We start from the raw sequence: 17,331 nt of genomic DNA on the forward strand, positions 1-17,331 counted from the left end.
TATGTACCTAATTATTAATAAACCTTGGTTTCAAATGGCTGTCCCAACAGCCCCTGGGATTTAGAGAAACAGGTCATGGATGTTCATTCTTGTTTTTGCTTTCAGTTGTACCCATTGCAGACATATGTCTTTTCACTTTTTCAGCTTTCATATTATCTCCATACCTAAGGTATCCTGCTATCATTTTTGTGCTAATGTGTTCCACTTTTTGTATCTTCTGTTCAGTCGAAGTAACAGTCTGTGCTGCCGATAATGTTGCATGCTTTTGGAGGTGTAACAAAAACATAATTTCTTCACTGTGGAAATACACTTTTTATGTATTGAAGCATAAGTTGTAAGGCAAGTTAAATGGGGGGGAAGCCAAGGTGACTACAGCTGTCAGCTGAGGCACACAGAATTACTGTGGATTTTATATTTTCTCATGATAGTGATTTTGTAGGATAATTAGTTATGTGATGTCCTCTTAGGACAGAGAAGTTAAAAAGATAAAAAGAAACAATTGTTGATAACTTTATATCTGAATTTTTGCTTACCATCATCTGCTGCTTGCACATGCGAGCAAGAGAGGTCTCTGGAAATGCCCTCTGTCCCAGTACTGGTAGTGTAAATGGCTTCTGCAAAGCTTGCCTGCTCGAACTTAATGTAGGGGTGCATGGTTTTGGCCCTCTGTTAGTCATTGCCTGCCTTCTGGTTTGTTCTAGCTGATTACAAAATAGCAAAAGAGTAAAAACATCTTCGTCCTGTCCTGTATGCTGCGCATTCTTACTTCTTACGTACAAGTTTTTAATCTGCCAGCAGAGTAATTGTTTTAGTTGTTCATCTCTTTTGTAGTCTTACTGCATTTATCCTACTGGTACCTGTTACTTAAGCTTGCAAGTGGGTGTTTATGTGTGAGTGGCCATGGAGCAACATTTGGAAAACACTTTCTGCTTCACTGTAGTATCTCAAAGGGGGGAGTGGAGTTCTTGACAAAGGTCGTTTTCTGTTGCTGTCCCCTGTGCTCGCTTTTTCTTGTCTCTTGTACAGTCCAGAGATTGTGAAAAGTCAGCCCTTATTGTATTAAAGAATATTTATGCACCTGTGTGGATTGGTCTTTGGGACCAAAGTGACCAAAACCTAGTGTTATCAGTGTAACGTGTCATTGATGAAAGCGAGATCCCCTTAAACTCTGGGTAACGTTTTCTGCAGTAACAGAAAAATACTTGGTGAGGGGCACTGGAAACTACTGGGATCACAGAATCGTGGAGGCTGGCAGGGACCTCTGGAGATATCTAGTCCAACCCCCCACTCCAGCAGGGCCACCTGGAGCACGTTGCCTGGGACCATATCCAGAAGGCTTTTTGAATATCTCCAATACTCAGCCTCAGACAAGTTTAAAACTAAGTAAGAAATGGCAGAAAAAATAGTTTGTCATCAGGCTTTTGTTACAATTGTGACAATCCTGATGAGCTGAATACAATCAAAAGATGGATAAATATGCAATTTTTATGTTCAAGGTTGAGGACAAACCTACAAGAATGCTTGCTGAGGATGATGAGTTGTTACAACACATTTAATATAAATTTATATTAAAAGTTATAGTGGATCAGAAGCATGGGGAGCCTATTTTTTAAAAGCGCAGGCTTGATGATATTTCTGTAACCGACTGTCAAGAAACAAAAAAGCATAGTCTTTTTCCATACTTTTTCAACCAGATAAAATACTACATGCTAAATTATGACATTAGGAAGAGTTAAGTATCAGTTTAATGTTGCTGGGTTGTTTCTCCTGCGACGAGAGGTTTTATACCTCATACTTTTTAATTTTAACTGCACTTAATATTGCCTTTTATTTTTCTTTTCTGGTAAGAATACCTTTTTTTCTTGTTTGTGAAGAGAGATACTGTCTTCTTTGAGAGAGGCTTCAGGAAGACACACAGATGTTAGAACTGACGTACTGGTGCTGGGGAGAAATGGTCTAGCGTAAGTCTGCAGCCTACGCTCTGTCCCGCCACCCCTGCTCGTGGAGATCCGGGAGCTGGGCGGCGAGAGCGTGAGCCGGGTCGGGAGTCTCGGGGGGCCGCCAGCCGTGGCGGCGGTGAGTGCCGCCTCGGGACGGCGGGGGCACCGCGTGGCCTTGCCCTCGGTGCCGGCGGCCGGGCGGGGGAGGCGCCGCAGCTGCCCGCCAGCTCCCGCTGACTGTGCTCTGTCCCTCGGCGGCACCGATGCGTGCTGCGAGCGGGCCGTGGGGCGGCTGCCGGGGGCTCGTCGTCGTAGGGTGAGTGTGGCGGCGGGGGGCACCTAGCTGCGGCGGGCTGCTGGGGACGGTGTCCCTGGGCTGGCTGGGTAGCACGCTGCGGGAGCGGGTGGTAAGTGAAGCCCTGGCGGGTGGGCAGACAGCGGGTGATTTTGTACTGTCGTGATTTCATGCCTGCAATTGCAGAGGCATCGGTTAAGGCTTGAGAGCAGTCAGGAGCTGGCTGCTGGAAGTGCCTGCCAGTGCTGCGGAAATGTGCTGTGTACGTAGTGTGTGCGTGTCTTTCCCCTCTCTCTTTTCTTTCATTTTATTGCAATCATTTCCTAGGTTATCTTCTGATGTCATGTGGTCCAACGAGTCAGCATGAGCAATACTGCTGCATGCAGTGGAATAGTGTGGCAGAAACCCTTTCCTTGCCTACATCTCGCACAGTATTTGATGCCGTTAAATGTTATGCATATGCTGTTTTCACAGAGAAAGTCTGAAATTTTATTAGTGATACTTTGTGGAGGTAGGAGGGGGTAATTTCATATATGTAGCTTTGGGTTTCTTTTAAAGCCCCAACAGACTATTGTGGTTCTTTGAGGGGTAAGCAAGCGTTGCAGATGCAGGAGATCCGATTGGTATAGTCTGTTTGGCTTGCCAAAGACTTTCATCAGTCTCCTACTGAAGTCTTCTGAGGGAACTAAGCAGCCAAGAGGAAAGGTTTCTGGGCAGGCAAATCACTATGACAGGAAAGAAACTGTGGTTTCTTTTCCAACTGTGTTGCATAGGGGTCTGTGCTGGGCCCTGGGTTGTTTAAGATATCCCTAGCTGCCCACATAAAGAGGTGAGCGGTGAAGCACGAAGGCTTGGTGATGATAGGAAGCAGTGGAAAGATGCTAGCAACAAGGATCAGGTATGAAAAAAATCAGAAAGACCCTATAAAACTGACTGGGCAATAACATGGCAGATGAAATGGCAGCGGAGGGAACTAGCTGCCCGTGCAGAACGCTGGGCGGAAGCGAGCTGGCCACTACTGCCTGGGAGACGGCTCTTGGTGCCACAACAACGTGAAGTTTTTGTGGGACTGCCCCATGCCAAAGCCATTTATATGGTATCTTTTTTTTCTGATAGTAGACAAAAGCAGGTGCCTAGGGGACAAGGAATAAGATTATAGTGAGCATATAGACATGCTTTCCTGTACTGTTGTCTCAGCTTCCAAGAATTTAGAAGTCAGGTCCCTGCAAGTCCATCTCCCTGATGAGAAGTTTAAACCTGTGGTAGCTTTATGGTGGCTTGTTAGCCAAGGCATAGGAGTATGATATGTGATGTGGTTAGAGTGAGTGGGGAGTTAGATTTTGACAGATACATCCTTGTGATCTGTTGAATGGCAGGAGAAGTGTAAGAAAGGATAGGAAGAAGGTAGAGCAGCTGTGACTGTTGCAGGGCCAACGCACAGTTCTTGGTGGGAGAGATCAACAGAACTCAGAAACTATAAGCTGTTTCCTTACAGTTACTCATTCGCAAGTGTACTTTGGTGCAGTCATGCTTCTATTCACAGTTATGGTCTGAGGATTTTTTCTGAGGAACCCTTTGACACATCTATGTATGTTTTGAAGAGGAGGGTTTAGTATGGTAATGACAGAACTTAACAGGATTGTAGAAAAGCATGATTATAAGCAACTTCTGTTCAAAAAAAAATAAAGTCTTGCAATCTGTAAATGTATTGAGAATATGTCCTTGTTCTTGATGTTGGACTAACATCACAGTTGACTTAACCAAAACAGCCAAGTTCAGCATTCATAGTTTTAGTAAAGTAATAATTTTGGTAATCATTTGCTCGGCAGCATATCTGTAACTTGTTTTTATGCAGAGATATATCTGGGAAAATTGACTCTAGGTTAATGACTGAACAGAAACACATAGTTAATAACTACTGCATGAATAATCATTATTTTGTGCCTTTGAACTATTCCTGGAATACTTAAGTGCTGCTGCATTTGTGTTAGCTTCAGGAAAATTTTGAAGTGCAAAATTGAAGCAGAATGCTTTTGGAATAAAATCCCAAATTACACGCACGTTTTACTGAATAAGTGTTCGTGTAAATAGTGAAAAATAAAAAACATTTTAAAACAAGGTAGCTCGTTTCAAGCAAATGTTTGTTTTCATGGACAAGATTGAAAAATTCAACAGAGACACTTTCCCCTTTTGTCGGGGGGGGGGGATGCGTGTTAAGCTTATTTAATATTATAGAATGATGTGTTTTTATGTTTACAGGAAGGGGCTGTCCAAAGGTCCTACAAATAAATGTCTTTCAGAAAAAAGCAGAGTGTCTCTTCCAACACTTTTTGAGAAAAACATGCAGGAAGCCATTGACAGGTATACTTGGTATGCATTAACTTCTGAAATGGTACTCCATTAATGGACTCTGGGCTTAATTATTTCAGTATTGGTATTCATTTTCACTGGTCATGCTTATGGATGTCAATTCACATAGTCATTCTTATGGATGACAATTATTAGGTTGGGAATTTTACTTTTCAAATAATTGTAATTTGCAGGTAAAGCAGAAGTTTAATCAGCTGAGATCCTGATGGTCCAGCCTTTTACATATGAGCCAGGTTAATTCATTATTGTAGAGCTAAGAAAATATTTGCCTGTTATCTTTTCTTTCTCTAATTTGCTTACTACTTTTGTATGGCATTTGTTAATTAGAATACGTTTCTGTGGTTTTTTTCCTTCTGCTTCCGCTAGCTAAGTAATTCCTCTCTCGGTATAGAAATATGCAGATTCCACACAATGTGGAATATAAATCGACCTAAACCATTGCTTAGAGGGTTTCAACTTTGTTCCCTGTTTGTGTTATGGATTTGCATATTTTTAGAGCATAGCCTGGAAGGTAAGTCCGACTTCATGGTTAAAGGCAGATAATGGTAGGCAGCTTTGCAGGCCAGCCAATTTTCCAGAAGTTTCATTCCAATACACACTGGTTAGGGTTTGGCTGGCCTGCCAGTCTGACTGCCCTTGCTTTTGCTGTATCCCAGTGTTGGTGGTAGCTGGCAGAGGACCAGTTAGAGCCTTCTGAGAAGCTGGAATCCCATGATTCAAGATTTAAAGCATACCAAGTCTAATGGTCTAAAAAATACTATGTGTACAGTTATATAGCTGGATGGAATTGACACATATGTAGAGATTTTATGCTCAGCTTTAAATAATTCATTGTGATAGCTTCTAATAATGTTAAAGAAGGCTTGTGTTATCAGTAATGTGTAGTTTTGGGTGTGCTTGTTAAATATGCTGGAGAACATAAAATAATTGTTAGAGCTGAAAAAGTAAGTATGTGTGCAAGTAGGGGTGTGTGTGTGTATTTATATTTATCTGTACACAGGCAAAATAAATACTTAAGTGCAGTTCTGGAGTGCCCTTAAAATTAAAATGGTATATGTAAAAAAGTGTAATACAGTGGAAAGAGTTGCCCTTACGGCAATAAATGGTACACATAGCGTATACCCATTGCCCTCTGCTTACAAACGTACACTTGCAATTCTTCACATTGACTCTAATAGTATGTTCTGAAAATCGTGCCTCCAACAGGAGGCTGTATCACTATCCATTTATATAATCACTTGCATTATTTTTAAAACATTTGTATAAAAAATCTTCATTTTATTCTTCATGTATTCTTCATTTTAATTTATTTTCTTTCCACAGTGAAACAGTTTCATCACTTTCTAGTGGTCATACAACACCTACAGACTTGAAAAATTCTTGGTCTGGCATAAACAGCTATACTACTGGCTTGTCTACTGAAAGAAGTTCGCTTTACTCTTGGAGGGATGATGTACGTCACAAGCTGTTACAGTACACTGTATCTAAATATTGTAGAAAAGGTTAATTTTTACAGAAAATGGGTGTGCAACACATGTCCAGAAGAGTTGATCATTTCCATCCATGATAGCGTAATGATTAAGTATATTAACTGAGTATTGAAAAGATAGTTTTGTGTGCAAGTTGGTATCAGTGCAGCTGATGTGTGTTAAAAAACACAGTATGAAACAATGATATTTGGAGAAAACAAGCCGGTTTTACAAAAGAAGATAGGATTTAGGTTTCTGAGTCCGAGTGAGTGAAAGAAATATCTGTTTTCAAATGCTGCATAATGCAGAAAACATCCAAATTGAGCTATTCTGAACATTTTGAATCATGCAGTATGTTCATGAGTATGCATATAAGTGTCCTACTCTTATTAAGTAAGTGTTTAGCTCTTGCTTAAGCTCGGTTCTGTTTCATAGATGATGCAGACGTAGTTTAAGTCCATTAAGGCATCTGATCTCTCAGGCGTGCTTAGTACACTCTGGCAGCACTGAATAAATCCAAAAGCACAACAGCCACTGTCACTTTCATTTAAACAAAGCCAGCCCTGGCTGGTAGTGGTAGTTACATCTTTAGCATAATGGCCTAATCTTTAAAGTACTGACCCAGTCTGTCACCATCCAGGAGAATGCCTGACCCTAGACTGTATCACAGCCTGGGTGAGAGTTACTTTGCCACTCCTGTTTGATGTGGTCTGCTCTGTGGCCTGGAATGGGTGGAGCACTCAGCTGGAAGTGAACAGATATGGTTTGGTCCCTGATAATTATCACTTTTTTTTCAGTGCAATGAAGTATCTAATGTAAGTAGCAAATAACATTTTGACAGTCATCAAACCTGGGATCCCTCAGCTGAGCGCTTGTGCCCACATTGCTGGATAAAGTCAGGCTCCTCTGGCCCCTCTGTCTGCCTGTGGGCTCACCCATCTCTAGTTGCACTGAATTACAGCTTCTGTGAGCAGGTTTGGAAGGCCATTTCTCAGACTGAGGGATGTTTCCTAGCCACCAGGGTATGTTGCAGAGAAGGAAGGTGCCTCCTCGTTGCTGTCTTAGTTATTTTATTCAGAAGAGTGCTGCTCAAAGAAGCAGGAGGCTTTGAGGCCTTCAGTCTCAAAGGTATGGGGTGTGTGCGTGTGACTCAGGTTTGGAGTAGGGAGGGAGCCAAGAGTCCAGACACTTTATAATTGGTGTTTTCAGTTGGCTAATCTTAGGCAGCTGTGCGTTACGTTGACTTCATAGGAAATGTAATTCCTTTTCACTAAGTCACCCTGCTCAGGCCAGCTACCTGTTTTTTTTGTGGTGCAGCATATAAATTGTGTGTTCAAAGCATGTGGTCTGAAGATCCATCCTGAGATGTTCAGCCAAATCTGTCTACAGTTACCCTGCTCTTTAAATATGATTTTTGACTATAAATATAATAAGTATTTGCTAACAACTATTGATTTTATAATATGCAGGAATTTGATAAGGCCAGCACACAGAGAGTACATCAGTTATTTTGGGACATTGATGAAATGCTGTTTGAAGGAAAAGTGACCTCTCAAACTCAGAGCCTGCAAGCAGAATGTGCAGACTGGGTTGAACGATCTCTTCATCTAAGGTAAGGAAATTTCTTGCTGATGCTGGTTTTAACCGGTTATCACTATAATGTGAATTTGATTGGTATCTTAATGTGAATTGCTTTTAATATATTGTATCAGTAAGACTTTACTTTTGAATCTGGATCTCTGAGACTGAGATGTGCCCTTGTTTTAGTGCTAATGATATTTACTTTGATTAATGCCATGATTACCAGGATGTTAAGAGAAAATAAAAATCACCTATTTTCATAATCACTTTTTCTAATGAAATAATGCATCTTACAAAGAAACACTTGCGAGGTGAAGGCATGTGAAATCCCAGGAAATTCACTTTTACTTTCTTCTACTGATTCTTCTAAAAAGAAATGAAAAACGAAGGTGACCACATGCTTCTGATCTATGCCACAGCCATAATGTCTTCCTAGCAGATCTGAGGATAAACACATGATTAATGAGAAGTGTTTTACATAGATGTGCGAAGCATCCAGGCAGCCTGAAGACTGGTTCTTATAACGCAGAGGAAAGAAGTCAGTGTTGTGCTGCATAGTAGTGCTCCCACCTTCATAAATAATGGCCTACTGTTCTTAGTGAGATATGGTGGCCCCAGGCTGTTTTAAGCCTAGATCTGCATGTGTCTAAGTAATCTTCTAGTCAATAGTTTGTTAACACTATCAAAAAGAATGCTGTCAATAACTGCAGCATGTTTTTAATGTGTTTTAGATATATTTGCTAATAAGGAAGCAGTGGTTATTAATTACATAAACTGTGATCAGAAATCATTTTACAGTGTAATTGTGCGTACACTTAAATGCAATTGCTCTTTCCTTTCCTTTCCCTGCCTCTGTGCATTATGTATGCTGGTGTTTGTGCATTTTCTAGTACCAGTGTACATTAATTCTAACATTATCTATATAAACATTTTGGATTATGACTTCTGCTCACACTGATGGAATTGTTCACTAAAGTTGGATGAGTGACCAAAGTCATAACAGATGTTATTTCTTGCAGACTTTTGAAAGGAAGTTTTACTTGCTTCATCCACCTTTATACCAAGTGAAAATGTTTGACTTTACTTTTAAAAATGATAAGCTAGATTCTCCACTTGCATAAATCAGCTCAGTTTTAATTGTTTAAATGATTGTTTAAATACTGGTTAGTGTAATGTACTGCACAAGGACCTGACATCTCTATAAACTGCTTATTCAAAGCAAATGTAAGGTGTGCTTTGACATTACCAGCTGTTTACAGGTGTTTGTATTTCTCGTATTAGTATGTGGAGTTTATTTTCATCTACAGTCTCCCCTCCACTTTTTTCCCAGGGTTCTAGGAAAGCAGCTGCTATTACCGAAGGATGAAGGCTTTCAGCATTTTCAGAGCAGAAGTGATAGCTCTGTGGACGCTAACATTTTACCTGGCCTCCATGATGATACTACTGATATAAAAGAGTATGTTAACAATTTTTTGTAGGTTTTCTCTTTTGATATGACTACAGTTGCGGGGGAGGAGGTTATATTCAGAGTATATTTGCAGAAGTATCAGCAGTTTGCTGTCATCTGTGTAAGACATGCTGTCTGTATAGAGGTGATAAAGTAAGGTTTTCTAGTATATAAAACAAGTCTCTTGATTGTTTGGAATTTCTGAGCACTATGTAGAATACTATTTCACTTGCATGGTCTTTGCTTACTAAAAGTAGAAGGTACTTAGCAAAAAAAAAAAAAAAAAAAAAAAAACCACTTTGTTCTGTCTTCCCTCTTCAGAGATTTGTAAAAGTGTAACTTTTATTAAACATTTCAACGTAATTAAATACATGGTTGCTTCTTTCTTTGCATATTTAGTTCTCTTTTTTTCTTCTTTTTTTCCCCCCAGGCTCTGCATTTCAGGCTCTAAATTGGTCCCAGCAGCATCTCCAGTTCATAAAACAATAGATTCCAGTTCCACTAGGATTTCTGCCTCTGACTCTTCCACATATTCATTCCTGGAAGAAGAAATCTATGATGTGGATGGAAAAATAGAGGAGTATCTTGCCTTTGACAACAAGGAGCTGTAAGTAACAGATGTATGTATTTTTTGAAGAATACCATGAAGAATTATTATTGAGCCTGGTCAGAGTTCTCTGCTGTAAAATATGGTTCCCTCTGTCCCTGTATTCAGTAGTGTGGTGGCTAGAGCACTCATTGGTCATGTGGAAAATTACCTATATTGTCTTTTTAGTGGTTCAAAACTCACCTTTCCTATGTCAGAGGAATGTGTCTAAATGACTAAGCTGCTGGCTGTTTTAAAGTTTTTTGTACGTGAAAATTCAATAAAATGCATGCTTGGTTCTGAAACAGGCAGTGGAATGCAGGACTCCCTTTTCCCCTTGCTTGTTTCTTGTTTCCTTCTCAGGATTAAATTCTGAGATGTCACATTCTCCCTAACTAGAACATTAGGCATTATAAAGCTTGTTATGAAAGTAACCAAATCATTTTGTGGATTAGACCATGCAACAATGTCTCATTTGTAATTGAGAAATTTGTAGTTCAGTTTGAGGAAGACAGAGGAGGGAAAGGGAAATGGTGGAAACCATTATAAATTTGAGATCATCCTTGTAATCTCAAGAAGGAAAATATGATGACATTAATGAAAAAGTAAATACAGGTTAAAATGTTCTTTGCGAGAGCCTGAGCCTATCCAGGTGGGAAGGAGAGGGAAAAAAAAAAAAAAAAAAAGTAAGTGTCCCACATGAGTGGAAAGGAAGGAGTTGAACATAAGTTTGTAGGCTCTGCTATTCTTATCAGGCTGCAGAAATCTGTCAGAGTTGGTTCTCTTTGATCAGTGGTACATGAGTGTTGCAGATATTTCCAGATACACAGGACCTGATATAGAAGAAATGTTCTGTGTGATAGTCCTCCTTTCAAATGCATGGAACAATAGTTCCCTTATGGTAAAAAGCATAGAATTTAGTCTCAAATGATGAAGTGCCATGTATAAAGCTGTTTTTTCTCGAGTTGCAAATCTCTTTGTTATAAAACACTGACTTGATTTTTTTTTTGCTTGCAAGCAAAAGAAAAACATATCAAGATAGGTATTTGTTAGGTTCTATTCCCATATGTACTCAGTACATCTGAATTTGATTTTTTAAACCTGTATTTGACTTTTTTCCTTCTGTATGTGTGTTTATATTTGCTCAGCATATTAGAAGAAAAAAAAAGTCGAAAAAGGTGGTAACGCATTTGACTTTGCTTCATTTATTAGCGATGATGAGAGTTTGGAGCAAAAGAAAATGCATCTTGCTGAGAAGAAGAGTAAACCTGGCATTCCCCCTGTGTCTCCTAATGCCTGTATCAAAGATGCTGTAGCTTCTGAAGTATTTGATTGTATCTGGAGCAATATAATTGAAATATTGGAAGAGCTGATTAAAAAAAAATGGGAAACGAATATCACAGGTATTTTATATTTTTAGAAATGGTAACCAAATCTAATTTGGAAAAGTAAATTTTTCTTAAAGTTTGGGAAACCTGTATATTTTAAAAAATCCATGTTTGTAGTACAGCATTATAAGATACGTAATGCCTTGTCAGAGATACCTGTCACCCCTGTCTTAAATAAGAGTCTAACTGATTTTTGGTGGGTGGATTAGAGGTATGAAGAAGAAAACATTGACAAAAAGAGCTCCACTGCAAGAAAGCACTAGATCAGGATGCAAATCAGTGCTGGTAGCAGGAATCACAGACAAAACATGGTCTGAATCTAAGAACTAGGAATCAAAGTAGCCTTGTCTTACTGCTTGAGCTTTGTTAATAAAAAGAACCCTTAGATAGTCAAAGCACTAATGAGAGAGAGACAGCTGTGCTGATATTGCAAGGGGTCGTGAGCTTAATGTGGGATTAAGAAATGGCAGTACATATAACTTTTTTCTGATGTTTTAACAGACTTAAATGAAAAAAAGTAAACCCTAGAAAAGTTAGCTAGCAGTGAAATTCTGTTCTTTTGTGTGCATGTGTTGTCCTTGGAGGCTAAGGGAAAATTCATGTCTTTCAATTTATTTTAAAAGGACAATAACAGAAAATTGGTGGTGGTGGTCGTGGGGCGCTTTGGAAACTACCGGAATAATCAACCTCAAATATAAGTTTAAAACTAAGTGAGAAACGATAAATTTTTGGGAAAGTTTGCAGAACTTAATATGTCTGGAATGTAAAAAGGCTTTTCACATCACAGGTGGATTGTGCAGCTCAATATTATGGTTTAAGGAGGATAACTTAGCAGTTTTCTGATATGTCCACTTTTCCTTTTATGAATGGCATCAACTTATGGCAAATAGACAGCTAAGCAAAGTATTTGGACTAGGAGAGTAAAAGAATTTGGGATTATAATAGAAATAAGATGATGGTATATATCCATGATGAAACAATATGGAGCTGCTGTCAGATGAGGATAAGCTCAACAGACTTTGTTCTTTCTTTTCATATGTATGTTTAGCTTTTTTTTGTTTTTTTTTTTTTTTTAAGTAATTCTTTCTCTGGGAAATTTTTTAATAATGTTCCAAGAGTCTTAGCAATATTTTCTTAACATCCCCCCCGCCCAGAAAAGAGAGAAAACACTCCATCTGTATAGACCATCTTTTTTGTCATTATCAGAGCACGTGTAAACAATATGGGAAGTGCTTTCAGAAAGACATTTATGGTAGATTTTAAATATCGTGGAAACTTAAAACTATGCAGAAGTATTTACTGTGATGTTTAATATTGTCTGCATCTTAATAAAAACTGACTGGTAAAAGCATAAGAATGCCTTACACTCCCTGTATTTTGTTGTTGTGCAGAGAGTGACAAACGGGTGGAAGAACTGAAAGCTGTTACAGCTAAACTGTCACATTTACCAGTCATTCGTGTTACAGCAGATGCTGGGAGTGTGCCTCTTTCCAGAAGCTCTGAAGCACGAAGCATGTCTTATGGTCCCCATTTTGTTCCATCACAGGTAAAAATAACTTTCCACCCAGGAACAGTCTCTTTTATGTTAACCTTGGATAGAGTCCTGATTGAAACTAGAAAAGACCTTTTTTAAAACTGATTATTTGTGCTTAAAGTAAGTCATCTCATTTAGAGGGAAAAAAGTTCATTCAAGGTGCATTTAGTGCTTACTGTTGCTTGTTTTCATTTAGTGGTTCCTAAAAGCTTAATTTAGCATTGAGATCAGTTTGCAGAAAAACTAGATTGTCAGACTCTATTCCCTCCTTAGAAAACAATTCTACTTTTATTGTGTTCTAGGTTCTGTTCCCATGGGTTGGACTATAAGTAAAAAAGAAAACTTGGGGGAATTGAATTCCAGTTTCAACTGAAGCTTATATTGCAAATTGAATTCCAGTTCAATAACACATTTCACTGTATTTTGTTTGTAAGAATGTTTTAAAATAAGCAAGACAACATATTTTCCCTATCTGCTACTTACAATTCTGCTGAACCATCTTAACTGAAAGTCTTTTTAAGTAAACAAGTACAAATATCTTCTAACTGCGTGTTTTTGAGGTCTTCCTTAAAAAAGAAGTCTTGAAACTGAAAGGTTAAATAAAGCATATTTTTTGCTTTTACTAGATTCACCGTTTCTCCAGCAACTTTTGTAGTGATTTGAAAGGTGTTATGACAATTCAAGCAAAACCACTCCAACAGAGGCATGTGGCCACAGTAGAAAAAATACGGTAAATGTTGGTCTGGAAATTTAAAAAATGCAGCATAATTTATATTATGTAAAAGATGTTTGCAATTTTAAAAAGGTAATAGAAATGCAGACATCTTTGTGCACATCATTGATGTGACTGAATGTTTAGATGTGTAGAGGTTGCAGTGATACTATATTAAGAAATCCTTTTACATTTTTTTCCTCTCTCTCTCTCCCTATACCTTTCTCCTCCTTTTTCCCCTAGGAATGAGCAAGAAGACAAACTACATAGCACTGGCTCCAATGCAACAAACTCAGTGCGTGCTAAACTGGGGAGAATTGCTGATAACAGTGTTCTCTCATCATCTCGGGTACTGCTGGCATCTTCTAGGAAGCTACCAAGCCATTGTAGGTTACCTTCTCTCACTTCTGACCAACCCTCCTCAAAAGCTCCTAATGTGTACAATGATGAAATCCTTAGGGGGACTAAATTGTGAGTTTTTTCTTTTTACTTTTTGCTTTCCTCTGAACTTTACTGAACTTACGCCAGTGAAGGATTTTGCAAAATACTTGAACTAAGCCAGGATTTGTTACTGATTATAGAATTCAGACAGAAAAATACAGCAACCAGAATGGTGTTCTTTAAGGGCTGGCATTTATGTTATTTTTTTGTTGCTTCATTAAATGCTGTTACTTTCTGTAGCTGAGCTCCATTAAGAAATGTCCTGTTTAGGTGTTTCTCATCATTTCAACTAAAAAGTCTCTTAATATGAATTTTCCTGAAAGAGGATCCTGTACAATTTTGTAGGGCTGCCAGCTTGGATCGTTTATCTTCTGCTCATGCACATACAACTCAGAACAAGTTACCACCAATAAACTCGGAGGCTGTTGAACAATATCTTTCAGTACCTCAACTGCAACAGAGCTCTGTAAGTTATGTTCGTTTTCATACCAGTGAAGAACTGCAAGCTATCTTGTCCCTGTCCCTGTGTTCTCTTTGTGTTCTCCTTGTGTTGTCTTCATGTTGTGTTCTTTGTATGTCAATTGAAAAATTCTTATTTTAACTGATTCAATAGCTGCATTCTCTCAGTGCAGCTAATTCTTTTCTAATTCTTTTAGCATCAAGGACATTATGCTTATAGTAGAGTTTCAAGTGCGGTACCTGGCACTACAGAGCAACGACCACTCAGAGAACAAACTGTTATCGATCTATTTTCAAGGCCCAAAACAACGCATACATTCAGGGTATGTTATGCTGTAAGCAGAGATGTGGAAAAATGAAGAAGCTTCTATTCTTGCCCATTTTTGGTCTATAAAAGGTTTTGCAGCAGTTTTTACTGGGTCTCTTCTGATTTCTGGTTTACAGGATTCCTACTCCCTTTAGAGAAGAGGAGGTTAAAAGGCTTTGGGAGGATGTGCAGTCTTGAAAAGCAGGACTAGTGTATGAAGAAGAGATTTCTTCGGCTTAATGCATCAAACAGTTCGTTTGAGGCAACCAATGCATGAAGTGTACAGTTTTTAGTATTCCATGGAGCTTTGCAGCTTGTTAGGGCTCACTCTGCTGGACTGTGTAATAAAAATTGTAATAAAACCATTTCAGTAGCTAAGAGTACCATACTAACTAATAGTACTGCTTTTCTTTTTACAGGCAGACACACCTCAGAAAAGGTCACTGACTCCCATGGATTTTGCTAACCAAACGTGGACGGGTCAAGGGTTTTCAACAGGTAGGCAAAATCAGAATTACCTGGAAGGCTTGAAGTCAACAAAACCTACTAACCCATACTACGGTCAAGAAATAATGAGTTCAGGGGAGCCATCTCTGTTTACAAGAATGGGCGTGCTTGGCAGGATGTTTTTACTCTTGGTTTTGAAATTTCTTTCCCCTTCGTGGTCTGAAATAAGCCAAACTATTGACTGTTAGGAGTCATGCAAAGCATCTTGTGCTTGTTGTGAAGAAAGGTTATTGGAAGGAAGGGAGGGTTGTTGGAAGGAAAAGGAGGAGTTTCCTCTTCCTGCTTTTCATTAAGAATTCATTATTCTTACAATTATGGCAAGGCTATGTGATGTACAAGCTGGATATTTTGCTGCTTTTAGAATGGCAACACAATTACATGTTTGTGAACTGTTCCATGAATTTTCTGATTTTGTGACACAAAATACAATTTTCTTTTATTTTAGTCCCTATATAAATTCACCAAATTAGTAAAATTCTAATGTGGGGAAAAGTAAAATTGAAAGTTTATGGTTTTGAACATAAAACCCTGTTGAATAAAAAAAAAAAACAAGTTCAGTTTGCAACTCAGACTTCTGTTTATAGTACCAACAAAAAGAGCAGGCTGTGAATGACTAATTTGGTTTCATTATTAAAATAAAGATGACCAACTGATTTCTGAGGTATTTAAGTGCCTGTACATAATCTTTATTCATTTATGGGATATATGTTTCCTTGAGTTTGAATAATTATATGATTGTAATAAGAGATGATAGAATGATTGCTAACCTGTTTGTATTCTCCTTCTGAGCAGGCTGATGGAAGTAAATATAATTATGCCATGCCTTTCAGTTTCTACTGCAATTAACAAACAACGTTTTATGTTTTCTAGGTTCACAGCATTACTACAAGTCCTTTCAGAGAAATCCTCGAACCTCAAGGAAGAGATTTCAGGTTGCTTCTTAACTCGGCTTAGGAAGAAACAGAAAAACCCTGCACTGATGGAGTGCTAAAGTACTTGATGTACCAGCTAGCATCTTGCGTACTACAGAACGTGTGCAGTATGTTAGTTTCTGCTGAGCCTTGTGATCCTCAGAATGCTGGTATTGCCTTTTTTGAAAGTTGTCTAAGCAGAGGTTACATAAAAATTAGAGCAAAATGAAATAAATGGTTGAGATCCCCAAGCTTCAGGTCTCTGCTCTCTTTGCAAAGTCAAGATGCTGCTCCTCTACTTGTTTCTCAGGCATTCCTTCTTTTTCTGTCTTTCCTCTGGGAAATGTTATTCCACCTAAAGAAGCAAATATGCTTAGGTTGTGACATCCTGTTCCCACTCTTTCATGTTTCTTCAGTGTTAAAGATGTTATGGCTCTATCCAAACATCAATCATATATAAAATTAATACTTTTTCTTCAACAGGAGTTTGCTGCATCTCCTCTTTAACTCCTGTTCTAACATTTCTCCATTTTTAGTCTCTCTGATTATTGCAGTTGCTCTGTTGTAAATATTGTCTGTCCCTACCTTTTCTTCTTCTTTTAATTCTTTTAAGATGGAATTCATTCATTGCTTCTAATTAAGCTCTTTTGTTTGTCAGTTACTGTGAAACTGCTGGGATAAACTTTGTTTCAGGCAGCAATGATTTTGCTGTGAGGCCAAACTTGTTTGTAGATCCTGAACAGTTGAAACTGCATGCTGACATGTCAGTAAGATAGTTCCCACTTCTTGAGATTTCTTATAAAATGTTGCTTGTTACTGTACAAATCAATCATGTTTCTTTGTACCTGATCCTTCAAAGGTTTAATATGAAAAAAATTACTTTAATGGGTGGAAGCATTATTTAATACTTCATGTGTGTAGACCCAAATGAAGGAAGATCAAGGAGAAGGCTGGGATTGTGTTTTGCCCAGGGGTCACAGCTAAGATCATGTCCCAGTGTGTTAATACTGTGTGTGCACGAAGTCATTCTTCCTTCCATCAAAGACGGTACAGCTTGAATAGATGTGGTAGAAGAACTGTTGAAGAGGTAAAACAGGAGGAGAAAAACTTAATTATTTGCCCAGATTTTGCAGTTAAGAACAGTCAGTTTCTTCCAGTTGGGAACTAATGTCACTTCTCCTCACTTCTCTTTATAAATGTTCAAGGATTGGTAATCCAAGATAAAGTATTTGTAATACATCTTTTCTATTTATACTGTTATCAGATTTCTGGTTTATGTCAATGGTTGTCAAACACTGCATTCTTTTGAGTAAATGGAAGCTTTTAAAAATTACTTTTCTGATTTAGTGTTTTCCTCTGGCTACGCTAAGCTTATTCTTTAGTG

At 38.5% G+C, this 17,331-nt stretch overlaps 1 protein-coding gene across 4 annotated transcripts; it reads left to right on the forward strand.

Moving 5' to 3' along the window:
• The first annotated feature begins 1,999 nt into the window (after positions 1-1,999).
• Positions 2,000-17,280, forward strand: FAM149A (family with sequence similarity 149 member A). 4 transcript variants are annotated; one of them, XM_026105229.2, is made up of 14 exons: positions 2,002-2,256; positions 4,495-4,605; positions 5,929-6,058; positions 7,544-7,686; positions 8,986-9,111; positions 9,533-9,709; positions 10,901-11,091; positions 12,468-12,622; positions 13,237-13,340; positions 13,566-13,793; positions 14,109-14,229; positions 14,420-14,545; positions 14,949-15,027; positions 15,907-17,280. In XM_026105229.2, exons 1-14 carry the CDS (start codon positions 2,204-2,206, stop codon positions 15,978-15,980), a joined length of 1,818 nt encoding a protein of 605 aa, XP_025961014.1. In that variant the 5' UTR covers positions 2,002-2,203; the 3' UTR covers positions 15,981-17,280. The 4 variants fall into 4 exon arrangements, with proteins under 4 accessions (XP_025961016.1, XP_025961014.1, XP_025961015.1 ...); XM_026105230.2 differs by having other exon boundaries at positions 4,495-4,596; XM_026105231.2 differs by lacking the exon at positions 14,420-14,545 and having other exon boundaries at positions 2,000-2,256.
• Positions 17,281-17,331: the final 51 nt, after the last annotated feature.

Source organism: Dromaius novaehollandiae, chromosome 4, assembly GCF_036370855.1.
Source record: "Dromaius novaehollandiae isolate bDroNov1 chromosome 4, bDroNov1.hap1, whole genome shotgun sequence".
In the NCBI taxonomy this organism is placed as follows: domain Eukaryota; kingdom Metazoa; phylum Chordata; class Aves; order Casuariiformes; family Dromaiidae; genus Dromaius; species Dromaius novaehollandiae.